The sequence below is a fragment of the Ooceraea biroi genome, chromosome 5 (genome assembly GCF_003672135.1).
Source record: "Ooceraea biroi isolate clonal line C1 chromosome 5, Obir_v5.4, whole genome shotgun sequence".
NCBI lineage: Eukaryota > Metazoa > Arthropoda > Insecta > Hymenoptera > Formicidae > Ooceraea > Ooceraea biroi.
Window position 1 is genome coordinate 10,307,677 of NC_039510.1, and position 25,650 is coordinate 10,333,326.

The window sequence follows — 25,650 nt, forward strand, 5'->3', positions numbered from 1 at the left end:
ATTTCTCTCTTTCAAGATCCGATCTCCGGTCGATATTTATAGAAGAAGCAAGCTCGTTCCGGCGTCCTTTTTAGAAACACGTATACTTGAGTGGACGTCGAAGAGATATAGTGCATGTCGATATTATTGATCTCGTATAAATTTCTTTTACGCTCGTCTTATTGCTAGACTTACCGTCAATGAGAACGAGACGTTCTCGAAGAATTTATTAAAAAGTATCTTCACTTGCGTTATTGCGTTGCAAGGCATGCAACGTGCTTTTTAGGTGTAATTTTGAATGCATTATTACATGAATGGCTAACGTGACTATGCTATACTAATAAGGTTGCGGCTATTTATAACATTTACTTACGTACCGTGAAAGTTTAAAGATAACAGAAAATTCATGAAGTGAGTATGTGCGTGTTATGCATACCTGTAGTAAGATGCCGTGAGGTTGTCCGTTGATTTCGAGGTGACATCCTGAGACATTCGCCTGGACCTGAGATGCAACAAACAATCCAAAACAAGGGCGGTGAGAACACATGCAATGTACGTGTGCGAGAGCTTAAAAAAAATCAAATTGCAGGTAGATTAAAACGTAAGAAAATTAACTGCCGTATATCTGGAAAATGATTTCTACTCGAATAGAAAAAGAAACAATTTTCCACAGATATTTAAAGTATTTTAATCTTTTCTGGAATTTAATAAAGCGACCAAGCGTGCTCGACATTTTAACTTGCAACGTAGAAACATGCGATTCATCACAAGTATATACCGTAATACGCATTGCTCACGGTTTACGTAAAACAATATTACGCAGAATAATTTTAATCTATAAATCACGTGTGCTAACAAAACCAAATTTTCACTTCGTAAATTTCGCTGTGTGCGTTATGAAAGAGAGAGAGAACAACATAACAATTTATCTCAAAATATCCAAAACTCGTTCTTTTTTATTGAAAATAAATGAAAATATGCAATAACATTTACTTTACGCGTAAAAGCATATTTTTGATTTGAGTGGAAATATCATTCCAGGATATGCGGCAACCACGAAAATAAATATAAAATAAGCATTGTGTAAAAAGCATCCGTTATGAAAGCTCGCAGCTCGAAAACAAAACAATCAGAAAAATCAAATCGGATTTATGGTAAGAAAAATATCGATAGTACTATAGCATTGTAGCATTCTATTGTAGGATGCACATGCAGTTGTGTGTCGTGCGTCGCGATCCGCGCCGCATAAATCGCGGACGTGCAGTCTGTTTGGCACGAGAATTTCCAGCGACCAAACTTGATTCGGTCAATTTGAGAAGTAACATCCGCGTGCACTCGCGTATGGTGCACAGAAAGCTGTGTCTCTTCGCGTTAATTGCATCCGACGTTTTAATTCGATTACCAACGCGGCCTAGGGAGTTTGCTCGTTACTGGCGACGCGTCTCGAAGCGGTATCACGCGATTGCCAGTCAGACATCAGAAATTCCACACCCTCGCCCTTAGAAGCGCACCGACGCATTTCAATGCTTTCTCAGCAGAAATCGATCCCCTCTGTGATCCGCAACATGATACGCATGTAGACGCCGGATAGACAAGGATATCGAGTTACTTGAGCATTGATAATGAGTATGATGAATAGCGATGACGGTGAAATGACATTACATGAAGGTTCAAGGGAATTTTGAGAGACTCGCGATTGTTCCACCGACGCTTACCGCTGTAATGCAAGCAACATGAGCGTGGAGCTACAAGACGAGTATGTGCGCACCGAACAAAAGCAGTAGAAAAGGTTCTACGTTTCGGCAGAAAATAAATGTCAGAACTTTATAACATATGCGCAAATGCTGCGCAGAAAATATCCACGTAGCATCATGCTTTTAGATGTACAATGTTCTTTTGGCAGCGCAATTGCATGGATCTTATATCAATTGCGTGATATGAAATGCATATATTTTATCAATATAATTTGTTAATATAAATTATATTACGTTACACAATGTGCTAACAGTTGGTCGTCCAAACACCGTCCCGACACTGGTGAAATCGATGATGACCGTGCGACGAGCGACTTTTCGATCGAGAAACGGAATAAAATGTATTATCAGACGACGATATTTAATTAAGATGGCCTAACGCGCACGCAGTTTCTATCGGTCCAAGTAACTATATAGGTGAATAGGTATAATGCACAGGCATAAATAGCTTTGGCACAATTTCGATGATTCTTGTTTACGCGCTCGTCGCTTTCACGTGCGGACATTATTACCTCACCAAGAAGCAAACATTTACGCAATACTTTGCAGTGTCGCGGTTCATATCCGCGTTTTTTCATGTCGACGACAAAGCACGACGAAAATGCGGCGCAATTGTCTCACTCGTCATGAAATTAGCGTAGATCGAGAAAGAGAAAGAGAGAGAAAGACGATCAATATCCGCGCGGTATTGCGAAAATCCTCGACCATCCGGGATATAAATAATAAATCTGTAATCTGAGCCAATCGACCGGTGCTCTAACGAAAACACGATGCTTACGATAAGATGCAATCGCATCCCGAAATATTTACTCGTCGACACGCAATATCGGAATTATTCTTAATCCTTTCGAGCTGGAGAGCTGGAATATATCCCTATGATATTTCTGCCAAACATTGTTTACCTCGTACATCAAATCTATCGATACAACTTCTAGATTTCTATTTAATTAACGAGATTGCATAGCTTATTGGAATGGAAGAATGGGGGAACCGAGTGGCAAAAAGTCTCATAATATAATTAGTAGTTTTATCCAAAATGAAAAATACTCTTGGCATCTCAATGCAATATAATAGCAAATTCTTTTAAAACTCGGCTTGAAAAATGTTTTTTTGTTTTTCTTGTTTGGTTTCACAATTTTACATCTGAAAATAGCCGATTAACACCTACCATGTAATATGAACATGAAAGAAGAATTCTTTAAGGATGTTTTCGACAGAAATTTTCTCTGTATAGTTAATTAACATATGTATAATTATCGTGATGATTCAAAATACAAATCGGCGCCAAGATATGCCGTGTCTGTTGCATATTAAGAAAGCTGTATATCAGCTGAGCTAATCTTGCACAGCTAAATCAAGTATCGCGAATGTTGCCGGAGTCCAGTCCAGAATTGATAAATATCATAAATTTTGTTATTTTAAATATCTTGTTTTTCATAAATCATAGTGTGTATGTGTGCATTATATCATGAAAAACAATAATAATGACGTAACCGTTCACATAAAAACACAACTCGGATCAACGAGCATCAAACAATCAAGCTTTATGCGTACGTGTACGCATACATGTATCGGCTCGCAATTTCCCCGACTGTCGGTCGTGCCGCGTGACCGAGATCACGTGCGTCCACCGGTAAACGGGACGCTTCTTGTGTGGAGGGAACAAAGATTGCGCCTACCATCGAAAGAGAGAAAGGTGGCACGAGCAACGAGCTACGAGTTACGAGCAACCGTTTCGACATTTCCCGGGCGTGATTACTCGTCGCGAGGATGACTCCTCTCGGCTTCGGACAACGGACAGTGCGCAACAACAGGGAATTCACGTATCGTCCGTCTGACGAAACCGCCGGCCAAGACAAGCTCATTGTCGATAGACGTTAATTGAGCAGCATTACGGCAAAATCGCGATTAGGAGGATTAAGCCGCTTATACGTGGGGATCGCCGGGATTATTTCCTAATGCGGCTCCACGTAATCGCTCGTTTCTATGGGAAATGTACGACACGTCATTTACTAAGAAGCGAGAAGAGAGAAAGAGAGAGAAAGCGAAATGATTGAGAAACGTTTTTTCCGATACCTAATCGAGATGGATAAATAAAGTTGTACAATCTCGTATTTTTCGACAGAATACCACGTATTACATACACTTATACATCTACGTATAATGATTGAGATGGAAATTTGTAATTGTGTCGACACAAACACTGTTAAAATGCACAAAGTGCGTAAAGATGAATTTGTCGCAATTGCACGTTTCCATTCTTGGATGTACAGAACGCCTGGTGCAACTAGTGAAAATGTCTGTTTATTTGTTCAAGCACGTATATAAAGATTCTATCGCAAAGTTACGCGTACGATGAATCAATTCTATATTTTCCTATTACTATATTTCACAACTAGTCGCGCGCTGCCTAATTGGCATGCACCGTGCCAGAATCACATCCTTTCGCCGTTTAACGCCGCGAATTCCCAGCATTGACGTCCGATCCAAATCAAATTCAGCGTTTCACGCCAAGCGACGAGTCTTTATTAGACGGCGTTTGTTCCGCAAATATAGGAAATCTTTTATTATTTCAGACGCGCGTTATTATTTCTCGGTACGCGGAAAATACTCACCCGTAAGATTTACGGGCAATAAACGATATTTCACGTACGCTGAACGATAATATCGCCGTCCCTGATGTGATTGCCACCGGCGATAATGACGCTATTATACGGTTATAGCATTTTTTTCATTATGATACGCGACACCCGATATTGATTTTGAAACGTTCCTTCGTATCGAGCCATATCATTGTTTTACGGGTTCTTCAAGCGACTCGATCGACGTGTTACTGCACTATTTCTTGATCGTGTACTAAATAAGTTATCGCGCATCTTTAATTATCACGATTATCAAACTGTTAGAAAAAGATCATCAAAAGATTAGAAAAAGGTAAAATTATTAAAAGTATACACTCGCTTTTCAATAATGAGACGCAAGGCACGTTTACGATGGAAAATGTCATTTCAATTGCACATTGTGGAATCAGCTGGTACTCTGAATCTGTCAGTGGCAGGCACGAAGGAAATTCGATAAAACGAAGATGAGGATTCTCCCGTTTTCTCCGTTAACGAGCCGGTGAAGCTCGACACGGTCGGTCGAGCATCGAGTGTTTCCATCGGGCAACAACGCGGAGAGATGTTCTTTCCCTTCATTCGCGTCGACTCATTTAACAATCGCTCCGGAACCGCAAGGATGAAACTCGTCGTCCTCGACGACGGGTCGGTATATACGCCAAACTCCTCCGTCACCAGTAGACAAACTTTATGGAGGAAAGAGAGACAGAGAAGGTTTGTGTATATGTGTGTGTACGTGTGGCAATCGGGTTGTTCAGGAACAACGTTGTCCGCCGAGACGGAAACTCTGCCGGCTGTCAGCGTTGTTTTAACGAGGTGGGGCTCCGGGAATTCGCAAAGGATAAACTCGATTTGTGCCACCAACCGCGTTACTTTATGACGTAACCTCGTCAGAATAACGTAATCGACGTAGCGTCGTCGTACCGTATGGTACTGGTCGCGACGAGATCGAAGCCATCGCGGAAATACCGTTCGTGACGTCGCGCGTCGGTGCGAGACCGAAGTGTGATTATAAGATACTGTTTGCAGGTTGTACGAGTGTTCGTTTGTTTTTAGAATAAATATTCTTGTCGACTACTAATGAAAAACTGCACAGACAGTGAAACAAGAATTCATCCGCTTAATCTGCGTTTAATTCTATCCTGGAATACTTAGTTTGTTAATTATCATTATTCTTTTGTCTGACACGATTACAACATTAATCATTCTCAAAGGAAAACTGGGATTTTTCCACAAAAAGGGGATTCCTTCAGTTGGTCAAAATTGTCTGCTAATGATTATGAGTCGAAGTAATGCGGAAATTCCATCGTAGGATGGAGCGTCAGCGTCAGTTCGTGCAATGTACTCTTTGCGTCATCGTCCTGCAAATTAAGTCGGAAATGCCGACAATCATAAACGCGGGAGAAGGAACGTAAATAAGAGACGCAACGGGGAATCCTCACGGAAATTCTAAACATTTCATTACACCGAAAATTTAACTTGCAGTTTCATATACACGTTGTACATCTTGAAACTCTTGAAGAATCTGATAAACATTTATTAAGTATTCTCTTCATCTTCCAGATTATATAAACTCTCGGTACGAACTCGATGCAACGATAGGACCGTTGAATATAAATAAATAAAGAAGGAAAATCAATTATTCGCATCGCGTATAGTCGGCACGTCTTTCTCGCAATGGAAAGCTAAACTTCCGCTTCAAAAAATAGCGTGAATCGAGGACGTCTAGCTTCCGGTTAATCGATAGCAGTGTTCAACTAATTCAGGAAGGGACCGGCGAACAAGGTTGAAACAACACTGTCCTGTCAGCACCGAAGAATCGTGAAGGTCGAAAGAAAATATCATTAACAAGACTATTTCACCCATTCAGTCCTTCTAATAAAATATTGTTCCTCTTCACGATAGACTTCTATTTTCAGCTGTAATAAGTACGTTCATACATTTCTTACAACGTATATCGTATATCAAGGCTAAATTCATTAGCAACTGCTACATTTTAGCATATATGAATAAAGTCTATAGATCCAGTCAGCTAATTACTTGTAAATAGTTTCAAGATACTAGATATAAATAGTTACACGTTTTTAATTATCTATTTTGTAAGATCGATATCAATTATCACGATAGCGAAACAACTTAGACTTAGAGAATAATCAAATGATGTCAGAAATACGAAAATTGATTTCATCATTACGTAATCTGTTACTGGAATTTCAAGGGCTGATTGGGCCATACTCGGCCCTTTCTACGTGTGGAATTCACGCACGTTACGCGATCATAATCGAAGGACGACGCGATTTGATAGGACATTCACGTATTCTCAGCGCGTGTGTCGGCGTCGCCGCGGGAATTTAAACGCACGCGTCGTTATACAATCGATGCGCTTTATCGATCCGCAGTACCATGTGCGGCGAACGATTCTTTCTTTAAAGGAGATTGCCAATCGATCGGCTTATTCGGCACGGTATGATTTCCGGCGGACAGCCTTATGTTCCATTTCGTTCCGCTGTTAATTAAAGCCCACCCGCTCAAATCGCGGCCTTCATCGAAGCAACGGGCCGTTGATTCGGAATGGCAATTAGATGCAAGGATTAATTCTCTAGCCGCACGCACAGCACGAGCTCCCCATTCCAGCGATAATTATCATGATAATTATAGATTTTGCGAATCGTAAACTCTCGTAAACGATGCGCGTGTAGTCATGAGCGCGTAACACTGCGCGAGACTGCATGCACGCAAAAGAATTTCAAATCATTTTCTATCACAAGTTCAAAATATATATTATCAACTATCGCGTGTTGTACACAATCTCGTACAATAATTAATTGCAAATTTCTCAAATTTATCGATATCTTGTCTAGAGATAGATATTTGTTCAGTTATATTCACAAAAGTGAGAATTCATAGTTAAAAAGACGATAATTTTAGACTGTCTTTCTATTTAAACGTGCACATTATCACACGTTGTTAATCACGTTTTTTGTCAAGTTTTTATTGCTGATTAATAGTATTAATGCATAAATAGAAAATATACATAGTACAAACTGTAATTATGAAAATATTAAACAGGCGATTAGATACTTTGTAAAATCTAATAATCACGTCTCAAGTTATAATCTCTTTCAAACATCCGTTAGACACAAAGTTCAAAGATCGGCGCTAACTTATCCCTAACTATCGATTATTATGCTATCGATGATTGACAAATACAAAATTAAATAAGCTTCTAAAGAGCCTGGGCATAATTTAAATTATCATGTCTCATGCGCGCCTTGATCGCTTTCGTTAGGCAACAATCTTTTAATCTCCTTTTTGACAGCATCTACGCAGATATCATTAACAAAATGAGTAATCGTTTGGTTGATGTGACTCACTTTCCATACAATCTATCTCCTTAATCCAGATTCAATTATGACTCCACACGTGAAATTCGCTGCGGGCGAAAAGTGAACGTATTATGAGTAATAAAGTTACTGTTCTGCTATTAGCTTTCATATTTCATACTTCGCACATGGAATATATCAGGAAGAGCAAAATTTTGATACTCATTTGTCTGAATATTATTAAAAGTAAACCCCTCGAAAAATCTGATGTTTCATAATATTTTTGCTAAATAAAAACGTCAATCAAAGAATCAATGTAAAAGGCAAGATAGAATATAAAACATCTTATGTACGATGTTTAACAAGCTCGATAGTCACAAAAACCAATATCGTTTAATGTCATATTATAAATTCAAAAATATATAAATGTCAAAGTTAAATAGGAATTGTATTAAAATTTCGTGACGCGGCTCGTGTAAAGCTAAATACCGGTTCACAAAGAAAGCTGTATTTTTCACGCTCGTTTAGAAAATAGCAGTAAGGTAGAAAACAGATAAAATCCCGGGGATAACTGCATCACGACGCAAAAATGCGTTTGCATGGCAGCGGTTGTAAACTCATTCGTGTCGGAAACAGCCAACGAGCGACGCGTTGACAAATCTGGCCAGTGGCCGTTTGACTATTCAGCGATCAGCAACAAACAGCTGCGCGTTGGCGCTTTGCTCTCGACGTGCCGTCTCCGAGTTGGAGTATCGGCTGCCAAGAATCCACGAGATGCAAGAAAAGATACAGAGTTGCAGCCTGGGTCGCGGCCAGGCTTAATGAACACCTTACAAAACAAATTCAGATGACGAAACGGATAATAAATATTACACGATACTGTTACGTATACGTAAATGCATGCCGTACTACACTCTCACGATAGTTATCGCGGGATGAATAATCGTTGGCAGCGAGAGAGCGATAATGCTTAAATTAATTAACGAGATCAGTCGGCTTATATCGTGCAGTGCCACTCTATCGTTCCTTGATCTTTGATGATTGTTTTTGATTAGCGTGCAGATAATTGTGTCATTAGCAATACCTTGATCGAACCTATCTTACTGACGTTGACGAAATTTTGCGATTAAAACCTCAATTCGGAAGAATTAATATTGTCAACATAAGTAAAACCGCATATAACAAATCAAAAAAGTATAAAATATACATACAAGCATAAAATAGACAAGTTTTAGAGAACAAATACCGATCGCGTTAGATATACGCATACCGGTCGAATAGCGTGCGAGTATCGCGGTTCAGCCTTGATCGTTGTTCAGGCGAAATACCATGCGAAACACCACGGAAATAAGAGCGCCTTCGCGCGCGCAAAAGATGTTCATAATGCATTGTATGCGTTTCGCACTTTCTTTCGAGATTCCTCCTGGCGTGTCATCGCGAGATAAAAATTTACATGTGGAGCTTTATACTCGCGAGAACCACCGCGCTACAGAACTGACGTCATTACTGTTTCGCATTCTCTATGAATGCCGCCGGTTAATCGACCGCGGGGGGAAAAAATTCCGTCGGCGTTCCCATTTATATTTATAGCAGCACACCGGTAAACGAGAAGCTCGCTGTCAAACGAGCATGCAGTCGATGACGTCACATCCACTGTCATTATTCAATTACGATGAGTCCTATATACATGCGCGGTCTTGTTGCTCTCTTTTCTTCGGGAAACCAATTGTGGATAAAAAAGTCTCTCTCGTGGCATTCGCAAGAGAATAGCTGTAACAGTAGTAGTAGTGTTAGTAAAAAGCCTTTATTTTAGCTCCGAGAAAACCTATTGGATCGTTTAAACGTCGCTATTCTCAATTGAAAATAATATCTTTCAATTCAATACCACTCCTCGCACGTGTAACGATGACAATGAATCATCCCGAGGACCAGTTTTCAGAATATAAATTTCACGTTAAACTATTTGTTTAATATTTATATAATATTTGTCGTTACATTACATACATGTATGTTCAATGCTCATACATGAATATGTATTGATATGTTGAGACGAATTTTGTGTGAAAATATCCGAGTATTCACGAGCAGAAGGCTAGAAGTCTATTTTTGTCCTTTTCATTGCAGTTTTTAAATATTCCTTTAAAAAAATTCCATTTTGCCACATAACAGCTTTCAGAAGAGCAACGATAACATATTGAAAATACGTGGCTAAAAACGCGGGAGCGAACGAAAAATACAGCGAGTGAGCACTTGTTCGCTCGTCGTCGCGCTTTTTCCGCATTTCACGCAAAAGTGCGAGCGACGTTGCGGCAGCGATGGATCCATTTTCTCGCTGCTGCTGTTGCTGCTCGTTATGAAATTCGTTGCTCGGAGCCGGTGTTTCGTCGGGTTTGTAACTCGCGACTCGACTTTCTAATAGTCTCCGCCGTGCCATGCCGATGCTGATGCAGCGGTGCAACGTAGAGCCAAACTCGCAAGTAAAGACGGTCGGCAGGCAATCGCCTACTGAATAATCTCATTCTTACTTGTACGATTAATACCGAGTCACGCCGACTCGAATAAATTATCTCAATTTTATTAAATCGATCTGTTGTCGCATAATCTGCATTTGTTATCTCGGTGAAGATTGCGCGATGTTACGTGTCGCTAAAAGTGCTCTCGTTACAACTGCGTTTTTAAAATGACAAACGACCGAGACAAAGTCGTCCACAATTTCAGGAGAATGCAACACACGAGAGAATTTATATAATCTCCCTCTCGTTTATATGTCGCACCTTTGGCGCTCTTACAGCCGTGCTGGATGCAAATACAATGTCTCGTGCACTTCGCCAAAGTTCCAAACTGATCCTAAGCCGATTCACATGTAACCGATTGAAGCGAAAAGTTGATGCAAAATTCAATCATTAATATTCACTTTGACAATACAGAACAAGCAAGTAATGCGGAAGCATACTGAATCAGAAAAAATTGCTTGCATTAAGAAAGATGAGGTAACAAATAAAGAGAAGAATAAATAATAAATTAATAAATATGTATATACATGTGTATGACTGAATGATTGATCGGCTAACATATAGGTATACAGGTTTCTATTGAAAGTATAATTTAAAGTTATTATCAACGAGTGAGGCAAACCTTTCTCGATGTTTTTCCGCTATTCCTCTCGTTGACATCATCACCAATCATGCAATAAAATCTATCCGTTCTGTAAAAAGTATTAGATGCCGTTACAAAGTTGAAGCGCACGTACAAGACTCTTTCTCCTGTCGAATGATTAAGCAGCAACTTCTGCTAGGATTTATTAACGATTACATATGCTCGAGTCAAAGCATGCAAAACATCGCGGAACATTCACCATGGAGAATATACAACTTCCGTATGGAAAGTTTAATTTGTCTATGGTGCGTTACGGTTTACGCGATTTGTGACGCCACGAATAAGATCCCAGAAGCAGAAGGATGAAAAAGGAGCGAGGTAGGTCGGAATGAGAGAGACCGCTGGCTGAAATCGGCAGCGGATGCCTCGTACTTGCTCGCCGGTTAGCCATAAAAGATGCCGGTATCAGATCAGAAATGGCAGAATCAGAGCGTAACGACGTGTCCCGGTCTCACGCAGTTGCGTCGCACGCACTTTACGCAAGCGACCGGTGCATAAGGACACACCTCGCGTGTTTAAAGACGATGAGATCGTCATAAGATAGATGGGAAAGCTGCTTAGATACTATTGTCAACCACTTCTGTTTGTCGATAGAATTCACGTTATTCACTTTATAACGTGTCACGTTGAAGCAAAAAATTGGAAAATGTTTAACAATGAGAGATTATTTTGTAAAACTTTCAATCATCAGGAGAAATTCTGCGGCGATTGTACACGTATGCAAATATAAATAAAATGAAAAATCGTGCATTTTTATGAAAGCAATCAGAAGCAGCAGAAATAGCACCGATACCGTGAATAACAGCAATCGTTGTTCCAGTTTACTCTAATGTGTGGATAAAGTGCGATAAGATCGACGAGTAAAATGCATAACCGCCACCGCGTCTAAAGACGCTGGAGGAAGGAAAGTAATAGCCATGCAAACACGATTATGCAGAGCCTTTCCTATAGATGCGAACGGAATATGTCACCCACGTAATTTCGTGTCGATCGATAAAACACGATGGAGGAGGCTTGCGAATTATGTAAGGACGCGACGTACTTGAATTCAGATGTAACATCTGCCTTCAAGGTTCGACATCGCGTTTGCTTTTGTGCCCAAGTAATTGCTGCAAATATAACAACACGCTCGTAACAGCATTTAGTCATACGCGTTTTGCATGTAAAATCAATTGCAGTTGTATCGTAATATTACACTAATATGAGAGATCGAACGTAATAATAAATGGTAAAATACATCTTTCTGTACGTACCAAAATAACAATGCCAAACAATTGTCATCAGAACAATTTGGATATTTCGATTTAAATAAAAAGAGAAATAATAACGTGCTTTTGCAGGAAATATCGAAGTTTAACATAATTTCAGAAATTTCACGTTTGAAAGAAGGAGAGAAGCAGTGAGTAGCCACGAAAGGAAAGAGACAACTAATGACAGGGAGGGCTATTTTAAGACATTCGCGACCGGTTTGTGCGAGTCATGGAGAGGCTCGCCTGTATCCGAGTGATCCTTCCTGACGAACCGGAATTTTTTGAATCGTGACAAGCTCGAGTTCCAGTCGTGCGCAAGAAATGGTGCTAAGAAAGGAGAAACGCGTCGAGCGATCGCGTTTCGCACTTTAATATTCCTTTGTTGCCAACGATACGAAGGCAGAGATACGTTTAATCCCTCGGCATTAATTTACCTGAGCGTTAAATTATAATTGCTTTTCATACATGCGAGTATATATTGTGTAAATAATATTTTATAAATCATATAGAACTAATTCGGCAAATTTTTAATATTTTCCTTATAATTTAATATTCAAATAATCTTTACACGTACAACTAATCTAGAAAACCAAACATATGTAGATTATATTATATTATTATATTGAAAATATAAATAAAATCTAAAATCAATAATATAAATAAAATCTAAAATCAAAAAAATAAAAAACCAATTTTTCAGAAACCAAGCCAAGTTTTTACTGCAAATTTTAGTAATGATAGTAATTAACAATGAGATTCCTAATAAATCCCACAAGGTGATATATGACAAAAATTATCAGTATTACGTGATTAAATAATGCAAATATCAATATCGCATGATGTCAATAACACAGAGTGCTGACAATCCGAGGCACGATGATGAAAGGTTCAAAAGTGAATAATGTTTCCGGATTTGATGGTTAGATCAAGGAAAAATTAAAATGTTTCAATGTTTTCCTTATAAACTAATAAAAATATATTAAACTTTACAAATGCGCTTTTATTATACATGTCCATTACACCATTAGATAATGAATTGAGAAAATCAATTTTTTAATAAATCAATCACTTTTCTCAGATGGTCTAGATCGCTGTTTAAATAAATCCTGCAATTGGTTCAACGATGAAATGGGGTCGCAATATCTATTTTTCCAGGCTCTCTTGCGTAATACTCGGGAAATCAATTACGCGTGTTAGTTACGTAACGCAATTAAAATCGAAACTTTCTACGTTCGATTATTCCGTCAGCTTGGATAAATTTTATGGCAAATTGTGAAGGCAAACCAGCGCCGGCTTTTCACGATGACTTCCGCGAATAAGTCTGCCGTAGAGAAATCGCGAGATCACAATGCAACGACAGAACTTTCATGAAATTCTCTTCGTGACACTCTGCTGTGCTTACGTGGAAACGTTAAAATGTCGAAAATTCTATTTTTCTCCAAATAAAAACGTCACATTACTTCCAGCTGGCATACTTTACAAGCAGGATGACGCCAAAATTTAATCTCGATTTAAATCGAAACCCTCGGCAGCCGTGTTTACTTCTGTTTTATACTTAATTTCTTAGTTGTGTTTCTTGCTCGAAATATCCACGCTCTTCCTAACGATATTTTTCACTCTGAATCACGAAACAAACAGGTTCTTTGCCCGAGACCAAAAAGAATGTGTTTTACGCGAAAATAGACTGCATTGCGTTTAAATATTTGTACGCAAATCTCGTATTTTGGGGTAATTTGATTGTTTGGACTAGAAACTTTATAATACTTTATTTTTTAACTAACGTTATTTTTATTAATATCTCGAGAATTTCATTTATATGCTTCGTACATCATATAAACTATAATCATCGTGGCTGCATTCTGTCTTTATTTTCTTACCAGCATACGCTGGCAAAAAATTAAACATTCTATATTTATATCGATGATAATACAACGATAATCACGCGACCAAACAATTTGCTTCAGTCGTGGAACAAGTAATGTTTTTAAGCTTATGAGAATACAAGAGAATCGAAAATTAATGAAATATTGAGTACCGCTATCTTCAATCGTCATTTCCATCGTCATTTTTGAGACAGCCAGAGACTTGTATGATTATACCAACGTGAAAGTCACCGGGTATTAATATTTGGGATTATCTTAAGTGTATAAGTCGTTATGGCCTTTCGAGGTATCGTTCACTTGCGTACTTTATCGCACACGTTTCCTTAACCGGTATAAGAAGGTAGTATTTTTAGCAAATGCCTTCCAAGCAGTCGCGATCGGTAATCATTAACGATTATTGATTGTAATTGAGCAATGAGTAAATTGCTCGTAATGATTTACCGTGAAAGTTATTTGTCACATAATTATCTCACTGTTATTCGATGATATTACCGAGAAGAAATTGACACTATAAGCATATAATGTTCACGACACTCTTGATTCGCACACGAGTGTCTCTGCGTCTTAACGCTAAAGGTTTGCGAGTAAGATCGTATCGCACGATTAATCTCCCGCAATCAGGTTACACTGGACCCTCTGGGAATTACTCTGGAAATTGCTCAAACGTCTCGTTCACACGAGTAACCGAACAATGAGACAATCGCGATAAATACCTGGTGACAGAGTCCGGTACGAAGATGTTCCACCAGGACGGTCTCTTCTGCCGAGTGTAATTCTGCGCCGTGTAAAGCCCTTCCGTGCTGCCGCCCTGCATAGGAATCCCAGACACGCCCTTCTTCCTCTTGCGATCGACTTTCGGCGGCTTCGCGAGCGGATGCCAGGACTTCCTGCGTCCCTTCTTGGCCTCCTGAGCCGCGCGAGCGCGGTCCTCGTTCTCGAGCACATCCTGATTCTCCTCCAGCAAGTCCTCGGACACGTAAAATACCGAGCCTCTCCTGGTGTTGCTGGTGTCGCTGCTGCTTCTCCTCTTCTCCTTCGACTTGTCCTTGTCGCTGTTCTTGGCGTTGTCTTTGACGTTACTCTTTTCGTCGAACACGCTCGCCCGACGGGCCCTTTGAAACAGGCTGTCTCGTCGAGCCTTCAGATCCTCCAGGACGCTGTGCCTGCGGACCTTGGTCTCCCGCAGGATCGCCGCATTCTCGCGTTGCTTGCCGACTGCGCCGAGGATCTTTGCCAGCGACGACTCCTCTTCCATCATCGCCGGGATGGAATTGGTCGACGCGTACTTGGTGGTCGGGTGACCATGATGACCGTTCTGCGGCTCGTTGCTGATGTACATCTTGGCTGTTTCCATGCTAACCGACGATGGCCACGTCGTCCGTGTGACCGGGCAGTTTATAGCCACGCGCTGAACATCGCAGAAAGCGTCGGGAACGTCGCGTTAGTATCTGGTTAGTATCGAGGTCACCGAGGGTCAACTCGCCGGGTCCGGATTAAGTATTTACCAGTTATACGCCCGGCAAACAACAGGTCGCGCCGACCGAAGAGAGACGTTGGTTCTCCGATACAGTCGAGAATTAATGTCTTACACCGGCAAGGTCACTGAAGATCAGGTGATTAGAGGGTACAACGGCAATGCAGTGAGCATACAGAGGTGGCTTGACTCCTTCGAGTATCAGGAAGATCTGACGACCAGCTGGTGCGCACAGGATGATGATTCTATGATATCATTATCTCAATATGTGCAAGAGTCGCTTTTACTCTCTTTCTCCTTGACTTGCACCGTGATTACGAGTCGCAAGGGGTTGCTACACTGCTCACGGATTACCTGTATCCACGAACCTCGCGTATCCACTGGATTCCGAGCGCTCGCAAGCGAAGACGAGTCACGAGTGTCGCGTTGAATTGTGAAATGATCTCGCCGCAATCGATTTAATGTTGCACGCCGGCGAGGTCGCTGAAGGTTACGCTGCGGTCTCCGTAGATTCCGAAAGCACCGCGAGGAGTAATAAGCTCTCTCGCAATGCCGAATGTCCCGTATACCGGATGTTTGTCCAGTTCGGATCGTTTTTCACGTCGCCCTGCTCAAATCGAGCGTAACGACCGAGCAAAGAGGGGAAATATAAGCGGGATTATTGATAACAAGCGGCTATCATTTTCCACGAAGACGCAAAGATACGGGCGGCAGCGGCAACGGAGCGCGGTAAAGCGCGATCAGCGTTATTCCATCGGCGCGACTCGTCGGGTGAAAGCAGCCCGAGCGGTCGACCGCCTTTTCACTCCCGACGTCGACGACGCCGACGACGCGGTCACTCTCGTGAAACGCGTGCCTACCTACACGTAGATAGGTGTACGCCGGCGTGTACATACACGCGCGAGCGTGCTCTGTGTATGTGTGTGTACGTGCTCCGGTCGACGGATACGCCCGTGCGGAGAGGAGAACACGTAGGATCTTACGCGATCGTTGACCCAACACGGGACGTGTCGTTGGTGTCGTTTACTTATTTATTTATTCCTCCGTATATACCGCGAAACGCTCCGCTTCCGATCAGCCAGCGATTTAATCTCGATCATCGAGTAGTCTGTTGTGTTCTTGTAATCGGTAACGCCGGCAGAAAGAGAACACAGAACGCAGCGAGTCAAGTTTTTCCACGAGCAGGTCTTCGGGATTTCGCTGGTTTCGCCTTTACCTCGTCAACCCTCGCCTGTCGAGGGACGAGAGACTTGGTTGTTGTTTCGCATCACATTTGGCGCGAGTCGGCGACAACTCAGACAGGAAGACAGTCCTCCGAGAGAAGAGAACAGCCTCTTTGGCGGATCTACCCTTCAACTTCTTTGCGAATATATCCCCGATGTATCCGGCACCACACACACACACATACACACACGCGCGTGCGCGCGAAGAGTTGCTACACGTTGCGACGAGGGCGGGCAGGGAAGAGCGACTTCTCCCTGTGTCGTGTTTTTCTTTTCTCTCCCCCGCCTCGCTCTCGGTATCGGACGATCAGACACGCACGTATCCACGAGCTCGAGCTCGCTCGCTCGTCGAAAGCGGGATATAAAACGCCACGGAATAACGTCCGGACGGGACTCGAGCGTGATCGAGGAGCGCTCGATCGACGATCGTCACATGGATCGAGTATCGCAGCGACTAAGCGCGAACGAACGCGACGCTTGTATTTATACGTGTACTGCCTGCCTGGCTGGCACACGACCGTCTTTCTCTCTCTCTCTTTCGTGGCGCATCCCCCACCCCATATCGCGATGAACGCGTGCACGGGCGAGAGGATACGTGCAAGATTCTGTCGATCCTGATCCTCTCCTCCCCGCTTCTCTGGATCAGAAAAGGCTCAGCGCCCCTGCGTTTGTCGAATCTTTTGATTCATCCCGGACAACATGAATGATCTGAAAATAGCGTAAAGTCGTCAAAGAAACATCTCCCAAAATTTTACAGACGCTATTCGGACATCTCTCGAATGTCTTCTGGATGTTTGAAACATCTGGTTTATCAACACACATGTTTCGCCAGCGATAAATGTGCCTAATCTTTTACTTCTCTTTTATGAAGCTCGTAAATAAATGTTTCTCACAGAGATGCAAAGAAGATTAGAACAGAAACACTTAAGAACGCTATAAAGATATAATTTTAGAGTTTGATCAAAACATTCTTAATAATAAAGGAATTATTTATATAAACGAACAATAGTTGTTCTCGTGTAAATCTTAACTCTTGATCGCATCTGCAGAGATGTTTCATTTGCTTTCACAATAAGATTGTCAATGCTGTATTGCGTGCTTTTTTGTAACCTTTCCACGGCCTTAAACTACTCGACAGATATCGAGGGTCTCAAGATCACGTCGCGAGTCCGTCTTAACGAGGTAATCTATAATCGAGTTAATCATTCCGATAATAATCCATTCACCGGGAACACGGGATGGGACGGGACAAAAGATAATAACGGCGATCAACCGGTAACGAGAGAGGGCTCGATAATTCCATCAAAATCATTGTTGCGCGAGAAATATCACTGATTTCCAGGAAACAGGGTTGATTGCATCGTTCATGTACAATATAACATAATATTTGACTCTGCAAGTTTAAAGCGATATTTGAAAAATGGCATAATTTTCGATAGTTGTATAATGAAATAAATAAATGGATATTAAATAAATAAAACTGTTTCTTAGAGTAATTCATAATGTCATCGATAATTGCGACATTTAAACGCACGAGTTGTCATCACGTGACTAATACAAATCTCTTCTATCTCTTCGATAAAACGATAATAGCTAATTGATAATAGCGATAATGCCCGCAAGTCTTGCAGTTTATCAACAGAGCAAAAAAGTAATGCGAGCGGACAAACACAATGCGTCGTGCAAAATAGAAGGAAAGGAAAAGAAGAACGACTAGAGCGAAAAAGGTCGCACATAAATGGCACGTTATTAATTACGACAGATTTAACAACTCGGAAGAATAACATCAAAATAATAAAGAGTAGAAACATAGATCTCAGGAATTTCGACTGCATCCGGGTATCGAGACGCCAGTATATCGATATTTTAGAGATATCACATTCGAGTAACCACTTAAAATTGATTACGTAATTTGTGATATCGAACGCGGCCGCGTTCAATTCACGATCGGCCGCGAGATATTTTTTCCGGTGATCGCCATACATCTTGGCGTCCTGCGTAATCTTGACCCGATTCTGAACCAACGAGAAAATGACCACACCCGCATATTTATTCGACACTTTTTCAGATTTATTTGCTGCATTTGCCGCTGCATCTTACAAACTCATCGATCTCCTGGGATGCAACTGAATGAACATGCACCTCCGAAACATTTTGTATTTTGATATGAAAATCTCCCGTTATGTTTATGTGTGTACATATCCAAAGTATAAGCAACTTTATTATTTTATAACGTTATTCATTATTATTCAAGTATATTTTATTTTATGAATATTTCCTTTGTTACTTTCTTCTTTATTTCTTCATCATTATTTTGTTATTTTATTATTACGACTGAGTATAAAGATAGCAAGTGATAACTTTTCGTCCTAAGAAATTAACGAATGTTACATTTACGTCAATATCAGCGAAGTTGACCAATCTTACATCCTATTATAGTTGCGCTAATGTCGAATGATAAATCGCCGTCGCGCTGAAACCCTTCTTGTTTACTCACATTCTGTAGGGATTAAATTAAGTAGGGCAAGAAGGAGAGATTCTTCGTACGAAAATACGAGGGGTTTGACAGTTGAAGAGATTAACAACTTTCTACAGCGCTAATTTAAAAAAGTCTTTAACGTGGCACTTGTCAGGGGGTCGGCATCAAACCGGAAACAAACTTTAGATAATCAGACAAGAGAACATCAGCTGTTCCCTCATTTTATAAATCATTTTATAATCGTTGATTGTACAATTCTTTCTCCAACAAAGATCTTTGTTATATCAAGTCATGTCATGTCAAGAGATGACCTTGTGTTTTATACATATCTTGTTACACGAACTTTAATTGCAACTGAAACCTGATAGTTCTTGCAAGAGGAAACAAAAGACTCAACAGACGAAAAACTTTATTAATCAACCTTTTACCGGGGGGAGGAATGGTTCGTTACATACAATGCTCCGGAAATGCTTGCAGAACGTAAGAGGAATATCATCTCGGACAGAAGAAAGAGCGACGATGCTGCTTGCTGCAGAAATTTTCTCGACGAGCGAGGCACAAGAAGCGCATTCAGCCTCCACGAGCGGACGATGGCAGGGCTCTAATTGGCTGAATCGAATTAAGAGTCCGGCCCGGTATTTTCATCGTTGCCAATTTCGTAATTGGACACGCGGTAGAATCAACCAATTGTTTCCACCGCGCTGGACATTCATCCACCTTCCTCGTTAACCGGAACCTTCATTAGGAAAATGCGCGAACGCGCGACAGAAACTTTGCCTTGGCGAGTGTGCGACGAACGGGAATGCCGTGAAAACGGTGTAAGTGTCCCCTCGGCCTTGTAACTAGACAGCTGATCGCGCAATGACATTCTCACGCTTGACGATCGATCAGAGTATGTGAAAACGCGCATTAAATATGCGAGTGCTCGAAAATTATTTTGCAATACCCTACAATGGGAGAACTTGGCTCGCAAGTAACTCTGTTTAGCTTGGTGTTTGATTTCCTGTCTATAGCGCATGCAAGTACAAAAATACGTAATTATTACTTGCAAATTGTACAATGTAATAGACGTTGTCACATGTCTTGTTACATGTAAGATTAGAGACAAGTATTTATTGATATCTGGAAGAAATATCTATGCTAATTCATTTTTTACCATCTAATAGCTTGGAAACTCTCTCATAAGGAAATAACTAAGACATTTATTCATAACAGATTAAACAGATTAAAATGTCATCAAAGTAAAGTGAAACACATTTAATACTTGCAATAATCAAATTTTACAATAATGACACCATTTCCGGATGAATGCTTTATGACGGAATAATTTCGTGCATTAACGTGCCGAGTCTCTATCAACCAAGAAGCTTATCAAACGTATATTTGCCATCGGACTCACGTATCGCGAGACAGACTTACGACGTGGCTACCGGAATCACAAACGAGACTATTCGCTTCCATTCGAGATCCGTTTCCTTTTCATGCAACGCGTCGTAATGCCAATGTCTACAAAGCGTATTTAAGTGAGCAGAGTTTTATCGACATCGTACACATACGTTAATCCTACTTCTTATATATATGTGAAAAGCTTTTTTTGTTTCTTTTTTTTCTTTTAAGGAGATATTACTGATTCAAACAACAATTTATTTCAATTACATTGGAATGCTATAATTATGAAGAATTATCTGCATTGCGTTTGCGGTGCAAACAAGATGTTATAAATATATCGAAGCTGCATTGTAGATAATGAATCAGACAAAATTCTTTCTTATTTATGCAAACTTTTCTTGTTAATTGCGAGGTAATGTAATCATTGTGCCGATCAAGAAACACACCGTAGCAGATGTATCCTTGGTGAAGATCGATATCTGACCGAATTAAAAAGCAATATATTAATCACTTATGTCAGATTTCCTGGAAGCAACTGTTGTCACGTGCCAATTTCGGCACGATAAGCCGCAAGAATATTTTGGTTCATGATAAGTCGCAACAGGCTGCGGTGAATCCACATTCGCCATTATATAAAACCGAAGCAACAGCAGCAATTTAAAATGACAAAATACTTCTTATGTACGATCATTGGCACATTTGACATGCACCTTGCTTTTTGACGACAAGAAAGATAATATCACAAATTCCTGTAACAAAAACTTTTTTAAAAATTCTTTTTTGAGAGTAAATCGTACGAAAGAAATACGTTTCTGTACTGTACGTTTTGTAATAAAACGTAGAATCATATCAAAGAGTTAAAAGAGCACAAAAGTAACGGAAAACGGTGGAAACGTAAAAATCGTATCCTCCGTTACGATTATGCCTGCGTATTAAACGTCAATCTAGCGATATTATCGGGTAGACCTTCACGAGAACTCAGTATGCAGACGGGATAAAAAAGAGACTTGTAACATATCTGCCTGGTGCATCTCGTCGTAAAACGAGGATTTATGGCCCGACGGAATTATAAACTGTCATCTCTAAAATCCACACATGCATCGGATAAAGGGATACTTTTCCAATGGTTTTTGTAAAATGTGACGTTTCCGATAGACATTCAAATATAATTAATCACAATTTATATATGAGATTTTATACTTTTGTACCTATATTTATATACGATTTTTATATATGATTTATAATTGTTTTTCCCAAATATTTTCCGCCATTGTACACTCGATAAAACATTATCAGAAATTGAAATGTTGTGTTATCAAAAATTTATTTTAATTTTTGCATATCCACGGTATCGAAATCTGAAATAATCAGAGTTATATTAATTTGAGCGATTCGCTGGAATAGAAGAGAACAGAAGAGAGAGAAAGAGAGAGAGAGAGAGTGAAAAAGAGAAAGGGTAGAAGATTGCACAGATAACGTGTATCGACTGCAATCCATCAAACACAGTTGCGTGATTAAAGAATCGTCTACGCGCTAGTGAAAGTGGCCGACCGATAAAAAGTGCGACCTGAAATTGTTTCGCAGGTTGATCGTTGAATTATTATTCGTGCCCGATGTCAATAACTATGCTCCAATAATTCGGAGATAGTCAAATATCTCAAATACGCTTTTAATACGATCTTGCTCACGTGGTTATTTAATTAAAAGTTTTCAATGTCATATTACACAGTTATTGCCAACTTGATGTACTAAATATTATCATGATTGCTGTCGAACAGATATCAAGACTAAAACATAATGATAATTGAATTTATATTCCAAAATCCCCTTTTAAGTTGTAATCTAATATATTACAAATATAAAAATTAAATACTCGATGGATCTAATAGTAACAAATATTACTAATTTTTGCATTTTTCTGTATAGAAAACTATTATCTAACTATTAGAAACGCCTGCAATTTTTTGCAGCGCGGTTTTAGAAGTGGACATTTATCTTGATGAAGCAAAACACACTTGACCTGCTAGTTTCATCAGCAATAATAAAAACAATGCGTCACTCCGTATGATATCACTTGACGTAATAAGAAGGCACATGTAAATGTGCAGTAGGAGAGTATTCAAATATCTCATTATATTAAGATATTCTCATTTCTCAGAGATGACGCATTCCTTGCGATGCATGAACAATCAAGTCGCCGGCGCCGGTGTGTTTACGCGGCCGCTTATCCGCGTTCGTGCGAACGTGATTCGCCGTCCACTTCCCGGAGACTCCGTCTCTTCGTTCGGATTACATCGAGAGTCCTTGCGTAGTTGATAACGAGATAAAGACAAAGAACCACGTCACAAGCAGCTGTTTGAGAAAGCCCGCGCCGACCGGCGTGCAGCACTTGCAGCACGAGAAATATTAATGACAATCGTGTCACAAAAGTATGATAGGTGCGCATTAATGTTGCATGCAACGAAGCCTTGTAGCAAAATACCATAACATTCCTTAATGATTCTACGTCAGAATGACGGACAAGTTAAAAAAAAAACACTAGCTGCTCGATATTAATTATTGTTTTTATCAGAAGTTTAGGGATTATCGCTGGTCGCTACAATTAGCGATTACAAACATCAACAGGTTTCATCTTAATGAAATCGATTGCCTCCTAGTGAGATTATATTGATTCGTATTAACTTTGTATTAACAGAGTGATAACAAAAATAATTAATAGATAGCTAACTTGTATCTACAATCATCTTTTTTCAATTACTTTGTAAATACATTTTGTCTCTCTCTTTCTCTCTCGCAATTTTATAATATAAGAAATAAATATTTTAAAGCTGCGTACAAATCATAACGCGTACGTATTTGGAAAATGCAATGTAATTACAATATAAACGTAAACATTTAAAATGATATAAAACTTGAATCATCGCAGAATTTCCTTCTACAAGAAGTTTTTAAAATATTTAAAATTTTTGCGTAGTAAAATGTTTCAACATAATATACATTATGATACACATTTTTCTATAAATTCTATTGTTAAAGTCTAGAACAATACGAAACCTAGGCCTATTATCTAGATATTAATAACGATTACCTATCGGCAAAATCTCTTATCATTCTTATCATCAATAAGTAATCTAACTAGATTGTAAAACGTGCGTATCTCGTTTAATCTCGAAGTAATGATTAAAAATATATCCCCTTATTTGGATTTATTGTCGCAATAATCGTAGAAAATTTTCCTAGGCGTAAATAGTATATAAATAGTTTTACAATTTAGATATTGTATATATGATATTTACATATTTAATTCATGTCTTGCTCATACAATAATTCGGCAATCTATTAGAAAGGATGTTTTCATTTATTACGAGTTTTCTCTCATCATGCTTATTACATAGGTTTTTCTTTCGGGACACAAATAAGTTGGAGATATTTAAGACTGTAAGAATTTTCTTGCACACTTACTTGCACACAAGTATTGAGTATGTCAGGAATATCTACGTTTTTATTTTTAAATATTGTATTTCTCTTCTTTCTGCATATTGCAATAACCAACGAACGCAACGAATAAAAGCTAAAAATATTACATATCAATTTATCAACGCCATTTATCTTTCATTTTACAAGTTTACATTTACAGAAAAATAAAGTAATTTCCTGATATACATATAGAAGAGATATGTTTTTTGAGTCCTCACTTCAATATCCACTCTATTCACGAGAAAAACTCTATTGTTTAATGCCAAATGGTATGCGGCCGCCTAAGATTTTTAATTTCTGTTATGTTCCTTTGAGCGTCCGATAATAATACGTATGCTGGTCACAGTGTATTTCATAAAGTATTCCAGTCGCAAGCTACACACCAGACGAACACTTGGCGTTCGCATCGCACGTCTACCTACACAAGCGAAGCTCTCTGCGTTATTTATTATACTTGACATAATTGATGGGCCAGCTGCGCCGATTGTTTCATGCGATTTTAATGTCTTTGTGATTTATTTCGATCCTAAATACTTGGCCGGCTTAGTTCACCCTCCACGGATTTCCATCGGCGGATGCGACGCCATAATTGCGAGCGCAAAATCATGCTGATTGACGACGTGCCTCGTTGGAAAATCATAATTGCGATATTATATGCGCAGTTATCCTACTTTCTAAATCACCGTAAAATTATTCTTGCACAAATACCGAGTACTCTACAATAGACCAGCCTACAAAGCTGCTCTACATAAAGATAGGAACAGGAAAAATATTATTCTTTAGGACATACGTGTGCGCATACATGACGTAAAATATTAATTGAAATATATGTAATTACAAAATTTTCAATCCATTAGATCAGCGCATAAGTTCTTGTCGATGGGTCGATGAATGGATTGTCTTAAAAGATGACTCTTTTCGACATGGTATTTGCACGTTGCCGGAAAGATGGAAAAAAGTCGTAGAAAACAATGGAAAATATTTTGATTCATTTATATTGTATTTATATTGTATCGATTGTTTCATTTCAATAAAGGAAAATTGCAAAATCGGCAAAAATTTATGCACTGACCTAACATAATAGATATAGATGCGATATGCACAAATGAACCACATGCAATATCATCTAAATTCGAATAATTTCATCACCGTGCTACACACTAATTAAAACATGATTTAAATTGACCGTTATAATTTCTCGCGTAAACTTTCGCCAACGCCTTTTCGCGCGAGTGCAGCGAGACTGCCGAGAAAAAGGATACTCGCAATTTCGGTCTTCAATTAATGACACGCTGACGGGGACGTTGCACATTATTAAATGTAATTTACAACAATTATAAGCGTCACCTTGTCGGCAAAAGGCAACATTTGTCGTAATAATCGTTTTTTTTCCTGATTGCTTTCAATTAATTATATACAAATATCAAGCGGTTTACCGATATAATTAATTATTAATTTAGCTTACCTTTATTACATCATAAATCGAATAAAATTTGTTAAATTAAATAATATACGTTATATATCGAACGCGCGCGCGTGCGCGTATGTGTTTGTTACATAATAACAATCAATCATATTGACTGTCATATCAGAACCATGATTATTATAATGTAAATGAAATCGTTGCGTAAATTAAAACAGCGAA

At 39.5% G+C, this 25,650-nt stretch overlaps 1 protein-coding gene across 15 annotated transcripts in view; it reads right to left on the reverse strand.

The window, feature by feature from the left end:
* Positions 1 to 25,650, reverse strand: part of LOC105281199 (TLD domain-containing protein 2) — a 101,888-nt gene that overhangs the window by 40,950 nt on the left and 35,288 nt on the right. For 9 of the 15 annotated variants that reach the window (XM_026969526.1, XM_011342261.3, XM_011342270.3 and 6 more), the window contains exons 1-2: positions 14,677 to 15,449; positions 416 to 481 (exon numbers count right to left, since the gene is read on the reverse strand). The exons of 4 other annotated variants lie outside the window; for them this stretch is intronic. In XM_026969526.1, the coding sequence (XP_026825327.1) occupies positions 416 to 481; positions 14,677 to 15,317 (707 nt within the window). In that variant the 5' untranslated portion in view covers positions 15,318 to 15,449. Of the gene's footprint in view, positions 1 to 415; positions 482 to 14,676; positions 15,450 to 25,650 lie in introns of those variants that run through there. 2 more of the 15 variants (XM_026969527.1, XM_020032216.2) reach the window with 1 other exon arrangement.